Genomic DNA, 15,781 nt, shown 5'->3' on the forward strand with positions numbered 1-15,781 from the left:
GCTTACGGAATAACCAGCTTCAAGCATGGGAATAGGGGGTCTCCTAAAAACTCCCAGAACCCTTAACAAACTACAGCTCCCACAATTCTTTGGGAGGAAGGCCATGGCTGTTGAAAGTGGTATCATAGTGCTTTAAATGTATGCTGTGGTGGCGGCCACACACACACACAACAGTTTTCCCAGTTATAGCCCCTCCTCTTTACTCCATTTATTAGCATGTGGAAATGAGTTGCAATTTGGGGAATCTTTGTGGACGAAATGCCCCCCCCCGGCAAAAAGGGCAGGGAATGGTCCCCCCCCCCCCGATGGGCTTGAGCTGGTCCCTAGGGCACCAGGCAGTCACAGATCCCAAGGGAAGAGGGAAAGACCTTGTCCACCTAGAACCTTCCCTAAAAGGCAGGTTGTAATTCATGTCTGGAATTAATTTCAGGGATCCCAACAAGCAGAAATCCAAAAAAAGTGGTGAATCGAATGGCATGGCAGATATTCTGAAATTCACCAAGGTAATACAAATAGTTTTCTTGAGCAATGATAGTTTTCTTCTGACTGGCTGCCTCTCCATGTGTGTACAGTGGTACCTCAGGTTACGCGTTTTCAGGTTACAGATGTGCCAATACCCGGAAGTACCAGAGCGGGTTACTTCCAGATTTTGGCGCATGCGCAGAAGCGCTAAATCACGCTTTGTGCATGCGCAGAGGCACTGAATTGTGTCACACGCATGCGCAGACGTGGCGCTGCGGATTGCGAACATGCCTCCCGCACGGATCACATTTGCAATCTGAGGTTCCACTGTATTGTGGACCCGAATGGGACCCCACTGCTATTATTTTTGTGGTTGGACAACATTTAGCTTGGTAAAACTATATTTGATGAAGAAGCACATAAAGTGCTTTCGGAAAACCAAAGATTTTAATTTTCAAAAGTCAGGTAATGCCTAATAATAATAATAAAACTGCAAGTACTTAGCAATCCTTTTTAATGATTTCTGTGCAATTTTACACACATTTTACTTACCCAGCAAAACTAAATTATATTAATTTAACCAAAATATATTTTGAATTCCCAAGTCTTTTTTTATTGCTTTCATTAAATATTTTCTTGGGTTACATGTTACAACTTTTTAGTACCCCTCACTTGGGGGATTTGAAAGTTGAAAAATTTGACATGCCCCCATGTCACTGAGCCACTCATAATTGTTTGGCTTGCACTGGAGAAATCCCTGCCCACTGCATCCCCGGAAAGTTATTTATGTTTAGCAACATTTATACACCACTTTCTCCCCCTCCCAAAAAAAAAAAGACCTCTAAACGGTTTACAAAAGGAAGTGTAAAATATACATTTTAAAAATACATATAAAGACAAACATTAAAAACTAGTTGTATTTTTATAAAATTGGTTTGTATCCAGTATTAGTCATATTCAGAGTAAACCCATTGAAATTAATATCTAAAAAGCTGTCATGCAGCACGCTTTCTTTTTCCTTCTCTGGAGGGTAGCACTCGAATGAATGGATTCAAGTTACAAGAAAGAAGCTTCCCTTCCAACTTTACAATTCTATGACTTACCGTATTTTTCGCTCTATAAGACGCACCAGACCACAAGATGCACCTAGTTTTTGGAGGAGGAAAACAAAACAAAAAAATATTCTGAATCTCAGAAGCTAGAACAGCAAGAGGGATAGTTGCGCAGTGAAAGCAGCAATCCCTCTCGCTGTTCTGGCTTCTGGGATAGCTGCGCAGCCTGCATTCGCTCCATAAGACGCACACACATTTCCCCTTACTTTTTAGGCGGGAAAAAGTGAGTCTTATAGAGCAAACAATACGGTACTTAGGTCCATTATTTTATATGAATCCACTCTAAGTAAAGCTTAGCTGGATACAACCCATTAAATAAAATGTCAGTCTCCACTTCTGTGCTTAGTTAAACTAACGCAGTTCAGGTCCAAGGGGTTTTATTCAAGTGTATAAAGCATTGTGTGCAACTGCCACACCCCTTTGCTTGCCCCAATTCCTTTGCCCATCACTTGTGGCACCAAACCTCTTCCTTCCTTCCCTGCACAGGCCCCCATCCAGGAGTCGCTCATTGAATTCACGGACAGCAGCCTGAACAAAATAGCTGCAGAAACTTTCCAAGGTGAGGAGCTGGGAGGTCCGCTTTAGGAAGTCACAAGCAGGACCCGGGCAGAACAGCACACTTCTCTCCTGCGATTCCCAAGCAGCTGGTAATCAGAAGTATCACTTCCTCTGATCGCATGAGGAGAAAAGTGATCAGGCGTGGTGGGGCAGGATCTTTTCTCTTGTAAAGTTGTAGTTCCCTTCTGTGTGTGTGTGTGTGCCAAAGGGAAGACTCCAAATGATCTTGGAGCGCATAAACTAAGGAATTATCTCTCACAAGGTGGGTAGCTTTAAAAGAGAATTAGAAAAAAATCACGGAGGATAAAGCTGTCAGTGGCTACCAGCTACAGTGTCTAGGCCAGGGGTCAGCAAACTTACCGTGCCTCGGGCTAGTGCCTCCAGCACCAATCGCACAGCGGGGGAGCGCGTGCCCATACATGTGCGCACACACTATTTCCGGCACACTTCCGGGTCGGAGGAGCACCAGAAATAGCTTGTGCGCATGTGCAAATAACGCTTGCGCATGCGCACAAGCTATTTCTGGTGCTCCTCTGACCTGGAAGTGGGCAGCTGTGCAGCGCAGCGCCGGTAAGAGTGGGCGGTGGGAGTTGCCGCGGGCCAGATAAATGAGTCCTTCAGGCCTTATCCGGTCTGCGGACCTTAGTTTGGGGACCCCTGGTCTAGGCTATGTCTCCACTATCGGCAATTGTATGTCTTTCTGAATACCAGTGGCTAAGAATTGCAAGTGCTGCTGTGCTCCGGTCTTGCTTTTGGGTTTCCCAGGGGCAATATGTGAGAAAGAAGAACCGACAGGTTCTTCTTAACTGCTTATCTGGAGTCTCTCTCTCTCTCTCTCTCTCTCTCTCTCTCTCTCTCTCTCTCTCTCTCTCTCTCTCTCTCTCTCTTATCTGCATCTGCTTTTCCAGCTGTGATGAAGTTTATGGGCGACCTCCCACTCAAAGGACAAACTGAGCTAGAGGTGGTGTGTTCTCTTCTCAAGGTAATCAAGCTTCCTTTCTTCTTTTCAGGTTTTTAAACTGAATTTTAATAGCAACAAGCAAGTCACAGGGAAAAAGAAATGAAAGACAATTTAGTTTTTTAAAAAGGGGATAAGTTGTCTCAATTGTCAGTAAGAAAGTGCAGGGTGCAGCTTTGTAACTTACAGAGTCAATAATAAAACATATTGAGAGGGAAAGGATGCGTGGTCTCTAATTACCAAAGGATTCCATGGTCTAAATTAAAACAATTACATATTTCCCGCCCCAAAAAAGGTTGAGAATTACCATCTATAAGATGCACCTAGTTTTTAGAGGAGGAAAACAAGAAACAAGAAAGCAACGCAAAGCCTATTGAGTGAAGAGGCAGGAGCACTCCCACTGCGCCCAAGAGGCTTTGCGTGGCTATCCCTGAAGCCAGAAGAGCAAGAGGGATCTTGCTCTTCTGGCTTCTGGGATAGCTGTGCAGCCTCTTCAGGGCAGCGGGATGAAGGCTCCCCGTGCCCTGAAGAGGCTGTGCCCGGCTAAGCCAGAAGCTAGAACAGTGAGAGGGAGCGCTGCACAGCGATCCCTCTCACTGTTCTGGCTTCTGGGATAGCTGCACAGCCTGCATTCACTCCATAAGACGCACACACATTTCCCCTTACTTTTTAGGAGGGAAAAAATGCGTCTTATAGAGCAAAAAATATGGTACATTGAACTGTGCTAAATCCAGACTCTCGCATAGACCCATTGGACCTGGCATCCCTGAGCCACTTGTATTTGTATATAAGATAAAATTAGACCGAATGGCAAAAAGTGATCTCAAGCACTGTGACCCCTGGGCATTTTTGGCATATGCAAGATTTTTTCAAGAGTAAGCTGCTTTCTGGCCCTTGGAGGGAATGGAACCTGTGGAGCCAATGCAGAAACAAGCTCCAAGTCTGGAGCTGAGGGAACTCCCTCCTGGGCTTATATCTGCACTTGCCAAGCCAGCCTGGTGCTCTGGCCTCTCCCAAATACCTCTTAGTACACATTCTCATTCTCAAGTGCAGCTGCTATAGTCCAGAGGTCACCATCATGGCACCTGCAGGTGAACACACACTGACAGGCTCACTTCCTTCTTCTGAAATCAGGCTTGCGTTCTGTTGTAGCCAGTACAATAACGTTGCGGCTTGCGCTCCATTGCAGCCTTGTGCGTGCATTGTGCGCACAAAGGTTTCTCCAATTTCCACATGTGCCCACAGGCCCCAACATGATGGTGATCCCATTGAAGTCCAACAACATATCAAGGACACAACATGGGCTGCCCCTTAGCCTTAGAGCAGCAGCCTTCAACCTTCTTCCAACCTGATACCTGCTTTTAAGCCAAACATGCTGTCGCTGCAGCCGCCTTAGACCAGGCTGTGACCTGGTGGCGGGTCCCAGTCCACCAATTAATGGGCTGGAAGTCTAAAGCATGCTCTTCTGATTTGCAGAGCTGCTGAGCTTGTCATAGCCATGGTGGGCTACAGGGCCAGATTTAGATTTGATAAGTCCGTAAGCTACTGAAGCTAATGGGGCCCTTTATATGTCCAGCTGTCCTTTGTCAACAACAAATTGTCGCTGTTTTTGTGTGTTGAATATATTGCAATTTATGGAGCTATCTAAAGCCATTTGCACATATTGCCATGCAACCAGTCCATGAAGAATGTTGTTGTTGAGACATTTAGTCGTGTCTGACTCTTTGTGACCCCATGGACCAGAGCACGCCAGGCACTCCTGTCTTCCACTGTCTCCCACAGTTTAGTCAAACTCATGCTGGTAGCTTCCTTCACGGATCACTGCCTTGCCATGTCGAAGGGGCTTGAATAACTCAGAGAAGCTATGAGCTATGCCGTTCAGGGCCACCCAAGATGCACAGGTCATAGTGGAGAACCGGCAAGCCACTCCAGTATCACTGCCAAGAAAACTCCATGGACAAAGAAAATAGGCGTGCAGAATGTAGGCACTCTATATATAGAAATGGAGCAAACCAGTAATATTTTAGGGAACAGGCTAGCAGGCGGGGCCTATTACTTACATCATAGAAGCCTACACAACACAAAACACTGTTGCTGTATGTCAGTTTTATTTTATTTGTTTTTTATCTTAAATTTTGGAAATGTACATCCAGGTTTTTTTCTTTACATTTTTTGAGGGCCCCCAAGAGAGTGGGGCCCTAAGCTATAGCTTGTTTAGCTTATACGTAAATCCGGCAACGGCGGGCTACTATGGCAAACTCTTCCATCACCTTCCCAGGCCAGAAGTCTTTGTGGGGAGAGAGCAAGTGGTGGCTGCTATGAGAGCAGCCAGCAAGGGCTGGGACTCCCCTGAGGCATGTATAATTGTATAGCTTTCTCCTGGTTCTCCACTAGCTCTGCGGAGACCACGAGGTCATCAGGGACGAGGTGTTTTGCCAGATCATCAAACAGATCACGGACAACACCAGCACCAAGACGTACGTGAGTCTCTGGTAACACTGTGCACAGTGGTGGCTGGAGGGAGAAGGGGTGGGGGTGGGGCTTCCATCCAGTAGAAGCACACGGCTTGTAAACCACCAGAAAAATGCAATTATTGATGTTTCTAACCTTAAATTCAGTTATCTTCCTTACAACCTGTTTGAGATTTAAAGAATAATTATGTCCACACGTAAATTCATCATTTTTGTGCACATAAATAATGTACACCTTTTTGTATGCAACTTTCCCTAACGTAGCACATTTTTAAAATGTTCTTTTCACTGATATTTGCATTTCTGTCTACAACTGTACCCTACTAAAGTGGTACCTCTGGTTATGAATGCTCCTAGTTACGAATGCTTCAGGTTACGAGCTCCGCTAACCTGGAAGTAGCTGCTCCTGGTTGCGAACATTGCCCCAGGATGCAAACGGAAATCACGCAGCAGAGGCCCCATTAGCGAAAGCATCCCTCAGGATAAGAATGGTTTCAGCTTAAGAAAGGACCTCCAGAACGAACTAAGTTCGTAACCAGAGGTACCATTGTATATGCATTTTCACACGACTGCAGAATCTGGAGTACTGCCTGTTTTGAAGGATGGCTGTGTTTCAATTCGCACCTGGTTTCAGAAAGTGCAAATTGGGCAGGTTTGCTGTTAAAGGTGAACTGGATAGCATTTGTCCCCATGTTCCTAGTGATGAGTGCCCCCCCCCGCCCCCATTGCACCAGGAGTCTCCTCTGCCTGCTCTTCTGACCCCGCCACCCTCCCAACTCATGCTGATTCAGAAGTCCTCACATCAGGGATACAGAGTGCTTCCGATGTCAAAAGGTGCTTACATATTGTAGGAGAGGAGAGGAGGAAGGAAGGGGGAAGAGAGAGGGATAGTATCACTCCAAACTGCGTCCCAAATCAGGCATGGCTTTGGTACCCTGCTCCGTTTGTTCATTTCTTGCATACTATTTTAACAGCCCCCAATTCCCTTCTTTGGGGGGGTTTCACACAGGGACAGCTGCCAGAAAGGTTGGAGGCTGCTCTACATCCTGAGTGCCTATTATAGATGCTCTGAAGTCCTCCGACCGTATTTGCTGCAGTTCCTCCAAGAAATCTGCAACAGTCCCAGCTTGCATTTCCAAGGTGAGATATTGGGAGACTTGCCCCTGGAGACCATCTGGTCAACCAGTCACAAGGTTACGTATGCACTGTCCTGGCTGAGAAAGAGACACGCCTCAGTGGTGGAGCACCTGCTCTGCATGCAGAAGAACCCATGGAATCGTAGAATTGTAGAGCTAGAAGGGATTCTGAGGGTCATCTAGTCTAACCCCCTGCAATGCAACCCCAGATTTCAATCCCAAACATTTGCAGGTAGGATTGAGAAAGATTCCTGCTCTGAAACCCTGGAGAGTTGCTGCCTGCCACTGTGGACAATATTAAGCTATATCAGCCTTTCTCAACCTTGGGGCCCCAATGTTATTGGACTACAATTCCCATCATCCCTAGTGAGAAGGATCCCTAGTCAGGGATGATGGGAGTTGTAGTCCAACAAATGCCAATTTTGCCTTTGTTCAGTAGGCTAGTTTCTACACACACTTTCCCACCGGCTTCTCTGTCCTCCACCCAGGCCAGCGAAATGCAATATCAGAGTTCAAGGAGACATTCCTAGCCAGGCAAAAACGCTCAAGTGGGGTATGAACTAGGCCTGGTGAGGGATGTGGCCTTATGAGGGGTGTGGCTTGGGGAGAGCCCTGAGTGGGGAACCCTCGAGGGCTCCATTTAGCTTCTGGTTCTCAGGTTCCCATCCCCTGCCCTACAGCCAGCTTTTCCCCTATTGAGAATGGCTGTGCTGGAGATTCGCAGAATTTTATTTACTTACTTATTTAGTAGCTTGATTCCCAAGATAAAAAACTATGCTTGTGTCAAATGCCTTGAGGGTGCTCCTGTTTTCCTCTAGCAAACGTTATAACTGTTTTTGCCTTAAAACTGCTTTGCATCAGGACTGCTCATCCGAATTTAACATTTCACAGCTCCTGGGGCAGGGAAAGGGGTTAGATCCCAGGAAGAAAATGGTGGCTGCTTCTGCCTGCCCTCATCCATCAGGCTGCCCTGTTTGGGATGCTTTCCTCGCCGCTGCCCATCGCTCATTAAGAAATGGAAATGAGCCCATCTGCTCAGCTCTCAGAAGGCAGCTTCAGTCGGAAGGCAGCTCACCTGTCGCAGCCGGTGGTTATTTCCTCGTTAAAAGACGCAGGTTCCAAAACTGGCTCCAGTGGCTTCAGGGTGGAAAGGAATATTGGCAAAGATAGATGACTCCCCGCTCCCCAAACTAGGCTTTTAGCTGGGGATGCCAGCTCACTGCATGCCCCCTTAGAATGGTGTCTACCCCACAGATGGTCTTTGTACCACAGAGGTTTTGGAGCTTGGAAGATGTGGAACGTGAAAAACTAGGCAGAGAGTTTTTAATCCATCTGCCAGTGCACCAGGGTGAATTTCAGGTTGCAGTGGCCTGCCAAATCTTGAATGCACCTGATGGTAGCAAATATATGCCATCAGCTCAACACAAGCTGAATCAGCTAGAAGTTGGCACTGGGTAGGGTTTTCCCCTGGCTGCTCTATGCCAAAGCAATCATGTGCATCCACACTTACTGCTGAAATCGAGTCTTCCATATAATTAAGCGCAAATAGCCGTCCCAGGCTGCCCCCAAGCCAGCCTTCCCCCCTCCCTGACATCTTTGTTCACTCACTCCAGGTGACAGCAATATCAGTTGCGCTTCAGTGTTTTCTGTGTTCTCCTCCGGCACGTTTTCCGATCTGCTTCGTAGCATTTGGGTCTGGTCAATTCTACTGTATATAGCCAAAGGCCTTTACAACAGACGACAAAGAAGAAAAGGGAAATTTTCCTCTAAGATCTTACAACGTAGCCTGTAACAGCTTGCAACATAAAAAGAAATTCACAGCATTAAATATTAAAACTGGAATGTATTCACATACCTGGAACGGAGCTTCTTGGCTGCCAGCGCAAATTTGGCTCGCTGGTGTGTAATATATAGATGTTTATCTGCTAGGAGTTCAACTGTCACTTGCTGTGTGGATCGACCTGGAAGCCAATTAAGAATTGGCAATATAATTTTTCCTCTGTGCGTTGTATATAGCAGGCAAATCAGCAGATAGCGTGTGATGTTCTCTACCTGATTGCATCCATATATGCATTTGCAATCCATATGGGGAATTCCCTGATATCTCCCCTCTAAATATGCCAAGGGCATCTGTTGGAATCTGCAAAGGCCCTGCATAGTTGTGGGAAGGTCAGAGTCTCAAGGTAACGGGCCTTGATTAGTGGTCTTAATTTGGGGGTACCAAGTAGAGTAATGGACAGCAATGATGGATGCTCTGTCTTGGTTGGCAGCCTGATCAAAAATCCAGTTTCTAAGGTCACGTGGGCTAAGGGCTAAGTAGTTCTCTGTTTGAAGATTCTAAGCATTTGGGAGGCTCTTGAAGGAGCGTCTCCACCCCCATCGTTCTGCCCGGACACTGAGGTCCAATGCTGAGGGCCTTCTGGCGGGTTCCCTCTCTGCAAGAAGCCAAGTTACAGGGAACCAGTCAGAGGGCCTTCTCGGTAGTGGCACCCGCCCTGTGGTACGCCCTCCCACCAGATGTCAAAGAGAAAAACAACTACCAGACTTTTAGAAGACATCTGAAGGCAGCCCTGTTTAGGGAAGCTTTTAATGTTTAATAGACTACTGTGTTTTAATACTTTGTTGGAAGCCACCCAGAGTGGCTGGGGAAACCCAATCAGATCGGCAGGGTATAAATAATACATTATTATTATTATTGTGTGTGTGTAAATAAAATGCAGTTGCAGTGCCAGCCTCTCCAGTGTGCACAGGCAAAATGCTACTGAGGCTTTTCAGGGCTGCTGTACCATTAACTAAAAGCTTCCTGTTCATTAGTTCTACCCATTTTATTTCTCCTGTTTGGTAGAGCTGGGGACGCTTGGCGTCACCCAATTGCTATTTTATTAGTAAACATCTGTTTGCACCTGTAGGCATTTTAGCCTCCGGTGCTTTGCCCTGTGCATTGTCTTTACAATCAGGCTTAGGTGAGTCTAGAAAGCTAAATCTCTCTACAGCATTTGAGAAATCTGGAGCCCCACATTTCACTTCTCCTCTTGGATACTTCCTCTCTCGCTCACACTTTCTGTCTCTGCCTCTCTCTCATATTTGTTTCATGGTCTCCATCAGGCATCGCCAAGGCATGTGAGCAGAACCTGCAGAAAACCTTTCAGTTTGGTGGCCGCTGCGAGTTCCCCAGTAACATGGAGCTCAAAGCCATGGTGGTGAGTGCCCTGCAAGTCCCACGAGGGCTTTGCTGCGTATAATGGGGGGGGGGGTACACCAGAAGGAGAATGGCTTCCAAACAGGGGTGGGTGGTGCTGTGGTTTGTGTTTAAGAACTGTTTTCTATTACAGTATTTGAATGCTGTAAATGTTGATGGGCCTTTTTTTAACATGCTGTTTCAATTATTGGGCACACTGCTGGTGTGCCCTATGGACAGGTCTGCTGGTGGCGTGGTTGTGTGATTTGGGAACTGGGAGTGACCCACCAGCAGTCGGCTTTGGGGGCACATGCATTCAAATCGCAGTTCAAATCCATGTTGGGGTTCACAGCAGATTCAGATCCCCAAGTAGTCAACTTTCAGGTCTGTTATCTGGCCTGAGTGGATGCCTAGCATAATCTAGGGCAGGCATAGGTTCATTTCCAGAGGAAACACTCAGGTTCTTGACTGTCTGGGTTCTGGAACCTGAAGGGAGCTGTCTGTCAGCCCTAGCAGGAAAAAGCAAGTGTGGACATTATATCAGGAAAGAGCTGAGTTCCAGAGTAAGCGGCAAAAGAGCATTAGAGGGGCAGCCATGTAATCACAGCCAGGTACTGGAGCAGGTGCTGGTGTCATGGCCTCATACCAGTAATGAGTTGCTCTGACTAAGGAGGGAGCTCTAAGACCAGGGCTTTATAGGGCCTGGTGGGCAAGGATTGGCTCTGGAGCGTCAGCTGACAGATGGCTCAGGCAGGCTGGTACTGCAGTCTAGAGGGCACCCTTGAGGCGCAGAGCTCAGATCTCCCAGATTTGCAGTGCTGATGGGATGCAAATATGTTTCTGGGGTTGAACCTCCTCTAAACATGGCTTATGATTAGGGGTAGGGGCATCAGCCTCTTTCCATTCCATGCCAGTTTCACATGCCCTCAACAAACGTTAAGTCAGTTCCATCCTGTTTTCTCCTTTAAAAAAATAATAATACACATTTTTAACCATTTTTGTATGCTTTCCTTAAAATATGTATTTTGTATATTATTTTATATACATTTTCCTGCATTTCCCCCTAAGCTTTTCAGCACATTTCCCTCTAAAATACACATTCCATCCCCAGTAAAATACGCATTGTCGGGTGCACATTTCTGAAGCAAGAGTGCACTGCAACATTCAGAAGAGCACGTGCTCCAGTGGCGTAGCGTGGGGGGTGCAGGGGGGGCCGGCCACACCGGGCGCAACATCTGGGGGTTAGGGTTAGGGGGCGCAAATCCACGGGTTAAAGGTAAAGGTAAAGTTACCCCTGCCCGTACTGGCCAGTCTTGCCAGACTCTAGGGTTGTGCGCTCATCTCACTCTAGAGGCCGGGAGCCAGCGCCGTCCACAGACACTTCCGGGTCACATGGCCAGCGTGACAAGCTGCATCTGGCGAGCCAGTGCAGCACACGGAACGCCCTTTACCTTCCCGCTGGTAAGCGGTCCCTATTTATCTACTTGCACCCGGAGGTGCTTTCGAACTGCTAGGTTGGCAGGCGCTGGGACCGAAAGACGGGAGCGCACCCCGCCACGGGGATTCGAACCGCCGACCATACGATCGGCAAGTCCTAGGCGCTGAGGCTTTAACCCACAGTGCCACCCGCGTCCCAATCCATGGGTCAGGGGGTGCAAATTACTTGCCTTGCCCCGGGTGCTGACAACCCACGCTACGCCACTGACGTGCTCTGATGGTTAGCTGCTTCTCACTTGGCATATAAATGTAGAGATTATGAGATAAGTTAGTTTACTTTAAAATGCAGAATTCTCTTCCATTTTTACTTATGAACTTTGTCTTTCCTTCCTTCCTTCCTTCCTTTGCCAAGGCCGGAAGGAGCTCCAAGCGGCAGCTGTTCCTCTTACCGGGAGGGATCGAGAGGCACCTCAAGATCAAAACTTGTTCGGTGAGTGGAAGAGGAAGGATCTCTCATCCCCATAGATCAGGGAAGGGGAATTTCAGGCCCCAGGGCCAAATGTCGACCCTACAGGCCTCTCTGTGCCGTTAGGACTTTCCCCAGCCCACAACTGCTCCCTGGCCATGCCTCCTCACCCTGAGCCATGCCTCTTACCGCCCCTGCTTTCAGTGTTTTTGCCTGGGTGGAACTGAGTCTTTGAACTCTGATAATGTTTCTTGCATAGAGTCACAGAATCGTGGAGTTGAAAAGAGATCCTACAGGTTATCTGGTCCAGCCGGATGCCAAACTGCTGGATGTGTGTGAGAGTGTGTGTAGGAACTAGCTTACTGTACGCATTATTTTTGTGATTGTAGGTTGTTTTAAATTGTTTCTTTCTCCATGCTAACTGCCCTCAACAGTTGTGACTTAATCAGCTTGCAGGAGCTTCCTTCGTTACCATCTTCAAATGTTAAAACAATTCAAGGTGGGGATAAGCATCTTGCCCTCTCTCAGAATCATCTTTTCCTTCCATCGCCTTAAAAAATAAATAAATCTAGCTTGCGGAAGAGATCTGTATGGTTTCAAAGTTTGTATTCCTTGCTTATGAACTTTGGCATTATTTAAAACAAGCAGAAAGTGCCCGGTGCCGCCCAGGAATTCTAATAAACCTATTGTTATTTTTAAATGGATAGTATAAATTAGAGTTTTAGGGCTGTGTGTGCACACACTATATCTCTCTCACATACAGCAATATATTGCATCTGAAGGCATCCAAACATAGCTAAAAACTACCTCCACCACCTCAGGAAACCTCATTTGTAACTGCCACGTCTGTTTGGCCGAAGTCATGGCAAAATCATGTTTTGGTCCACCATCTTGTTTCAAAATGGTGTCGCATGTCATCCAAACACAGACAAAGACCGCATTGGGAAGCCGCATGACAAGTTTGGCAATGATACGAGATATCATCTAAGCAAAGACACTCTAATCCATAGCGAACAGGCAGGCAGACAAGCAGACAGGTGAACCACATTCCAGAATATGTACCTGGTCATCTGTGACTCAACTTCTCTGTCCCTCACCTGCATTTCCAGGTTGCGCTGGATGTGATAGAGGAGTTATGCTACGAGATGGGACTACGCCGCCCTGAGGCCTTTGACGAATACATCATTTTTGCTGTCGCCAACAGAAGTGAGTCCCATCGGGCCCCAGAGGAGAGAATCCCTCAGTCCAAAGAGCAGGAATAAACGTATCGTTCCACTCTATGTATTTTGTTCAAACTACCGATTTCGGGATCGGATCACACTGCAGACCTAAACTAGGTTTACTAATCTCCTGGTGGACTATAAGCGCCTGAGAAGAGTCTGGCTGTTGGATCAGGCCAAAGGCCAATCTGGTCCAGCACCCTCCTTTCATAGGAGCCAAGCAGACGCTTATGGGAGCCTGCAGATGGGATCTGAGTGCAACAATGCTCCCCCCCACTTGTGTTCCCTACAACTGGTATTCAGAGTCATACCACCTCCAACAGCAGAGGTGGAACACAGTCTTATCCTCCATGAATACACCCCGGAATTACCCAACCCCCCAAAACTGACCATTTCAATGACTTTGCTATTAAGCTTCCTAGCAGCACCCCAACAATATATGCATTGGCTTTTGTGGGTGGATTTGAACAGACACCTGAGTTCTAAAGAGTCCCTGCACAAAAATGGCCAAATTCGGATAAATTTATTGCCTGTCATATGTTGTTTCAGTAGGACACCTGGCGTATAATTTTGTAGGCTATATTCTCATTCTTGCTTGTGAAAATTCACCCGGTTGCGCCTGAAAAGTTATTTCTTTTTGAGATGCCGGACTTTATCTGGAAAGTGTCTACCACCACCTGTTGGTAAAGGGCTGTAAAACCATCCTCTGGGCCATGTAGGAAAAGAGCAGTTTGCACCCCCCCCCCCTTTAGCAAATCACCAGTCTATATTTGGAAGCTAGGGGGGCCAGACTGTACACCAGGTGAATGCAGTCACCCACTTCACCAGGAACACCGGGCTGCTTTAAAAATCCGATCCGTGCCATTTCGCCCACGCAGATCAGAATGTTCGGCCTTTGAACAAAAAGGAGTACATCCTTGATGTTGCCTTGGAAATGGAGAACGTGGACAGCGGCTTCATGTTCTGGTATCGGCGCGTCATCTGGGCCCAGCCGCTAAAGTTTGACAATGAGCTCTATGTCACCATGCACTACAATCAGGTGAGACCTTTGCAGCAAAGAAAAGGGAAAGCTTTCAGAGAGGAGCAGCCGAGTGCACATCTTGTTCCTTCTCAAAATGACTCATAGGTAGGTTTCCTTCCAGGTCTTGGTGATGGTGACATTTGTTTGGGCAGGAAGGCATTTTTGATTAGGACAGGTCGACCAGTGACTCTGCAGCCTATTTTTACTCGATTCAAGATGGTCAGAGATTCTGAAGTGGCCTTTCTCCCCCCGCTAAGTCTTATACAAGGGACGCGGGTGGCATTGTGGGTAAAACCTCAGTGCCTAGGACTTGCCGATCGTATGGTCAGCGGTTTGAATCCCCGCGGTGGGGTGAGCTCCCGTCTTTCGGTCCCAGCTCCTGCCCACCTAGCAGTTCGAAAGCACCCCTAAGTGCAAGTAGATAAATAGGTGCCGCGTTATAGCGGGAAGGTAAACGGCGTTTCCGTGTGCTGCGCTGGTGCCGGCTCGCCAGAGCAGCTTCGTCACACTGGCCACGTGACCCGGAAGTGTCTCCGGACAGTGCTGGCTCCCAGCCTCTTAAGTGAGATGAGCACACGACCCTAGAGTCAGACACGACTGGCCTGTACGGGCAGGGGTACCTTTACCTTTAAGCCTTATATAAAATGGGTGGTCACAAAAATATGACAGGGTCTTAAAAACTAACAGGTTTGTTGTGTCAATAAGCTCTAATGGAGTAGAGCCCAGGTTATGAGAGCCAGGGTGGTGTAATGGTTAGAGCAATGTTTCCCAAACTCGGGTCTCTGGCTGTTTTTAGGCTACAGTTCCCATCATCCCCAACCACTGCTCCTGCTAGATAGGGATGATGGGCGTTGTAGTCCAAAAACAGCCGGAGACCCAAGTTTGGGAAACCCTGTATTTTTGTGTTTTGATATTCTAAACCGCCCTGTGATCTTCAGATGAAGGGCAGTTAAGGTAAAGGTAAAGGTACCCCTGACCATTAGGTCCAGTCGCGGACATCTCTGGGATTGCAGCACTCGTCTCGCTTTACTGGCCGAGGGAGCCGGTGTACAGCTTCCAGGTCATGTGGCTAGCATGACTAAGCCGCTTCTGGTGAACCAGAGCAGCGCACAGAAACGGCGTTTACCTTCCCACCGGAACGGTACCTATTTATCTACTTGCACTGCTTGCTTTTGAACTGCTGGGTTGGCAGGAGCAGGGACCGAACAATAGGAGCTCACCCCGTCGCGGGGATTCGAACCGCCAACCTTTTGATCAGCAAGCCCAAGAGGCTCAGTGGTTTAGACCACAGTGCCACCACATCCCTATGAAGGGCAGTATAGAAATCTAAATCATAATCATAATAAATATACATAATGTATGCACACATGGCTATAGAGAGGAAGGAAGTATTTCTGTAGCACCCTGCTTGTGGTTAACGCTTAGCTGGAATGAAATATTCAACGCAGCAACAGAGAAATTAAAATAATAATTTATTTGTCAGACAAATAAATGAGAGGCTCAGTGGTATATGGTTACCAAGCTCTGGCCTGCCTCCTGCCATTATGGCCAGCACTTATATTCCCTTAATCCAGCCCCCTTTGCTCCTCCTGGGGCTGCCTCTGTTCAATCAGCCTGGTTGGATTTCCTATTGGCTGATTGCTATAACTAATCACAAAAAGATACACCCATATCCTCCTATCCTTATAAGGGAGACAAAGAGCTATATATTTGACATATAAGTAATAATATATCTTACATGGAATCTTAATTACCAGCTCAC

The 15,781-nt window shown here is 47.2% G+C and overlaps 1 protein-coding gene across 1 annotated transcript in view; it reads left to right on the top strand.

Annotated features, from left to right (window-relative positions):
- The window catches only part of LOC309357091 (unconventional myosin-XV-like), a 100,464-nt gene that overhangs the window by 69,731 nt on the left and 14,952 nt on the right, over positions 1-15,781 (top strand). Inside the window, exons 51-59 of the mRNA XM_081889025.1 lie at positions 431-503; positions 2,061-2,133; positions 3,041-3,114; positions 5,485-5,567; positions 6,571-6,701; positions 9,803-9,897; positions 11,725-11,802; positions 12,888-12,984; positions 13,877-14,037. Coding sequence (XP_081745151.1) covers positions 431-503; positions 2,061-2,133; positions 3,041-3,114; positions 5,485-5,567; positions 6,571-6,701; positions 9,803-9,897; positions 11,725-11,802; positions 12,888-12,984; positions 13,877-14,037 — 865 coding nt within the window. The remainder of the gene's footprint in view (positions 1-430; positions 504-2,060; positions 2,134-3,040; positions 3,115-5,484; positions 5,568-6,570; positions 6,702-9,802; positions 9,898-11,724; positions 11,803-12,887; positions 12,985-13,876; positions 14,038-15,781) is intronic.

The sequence above is a fragment of the Podarcis melisellensis genome (assembly GCF_964234715.1).
Source record: "Podarcis melisellensis genome assembly, chromosome: 14".
Classification (NCBI taxonomy): domain Eukaryota; kingdom Metazoa; phylum Chordata; class Lepidosauria; order Squamata; family Lacertidae; genus Podarcis; species Podarcis melisellensis.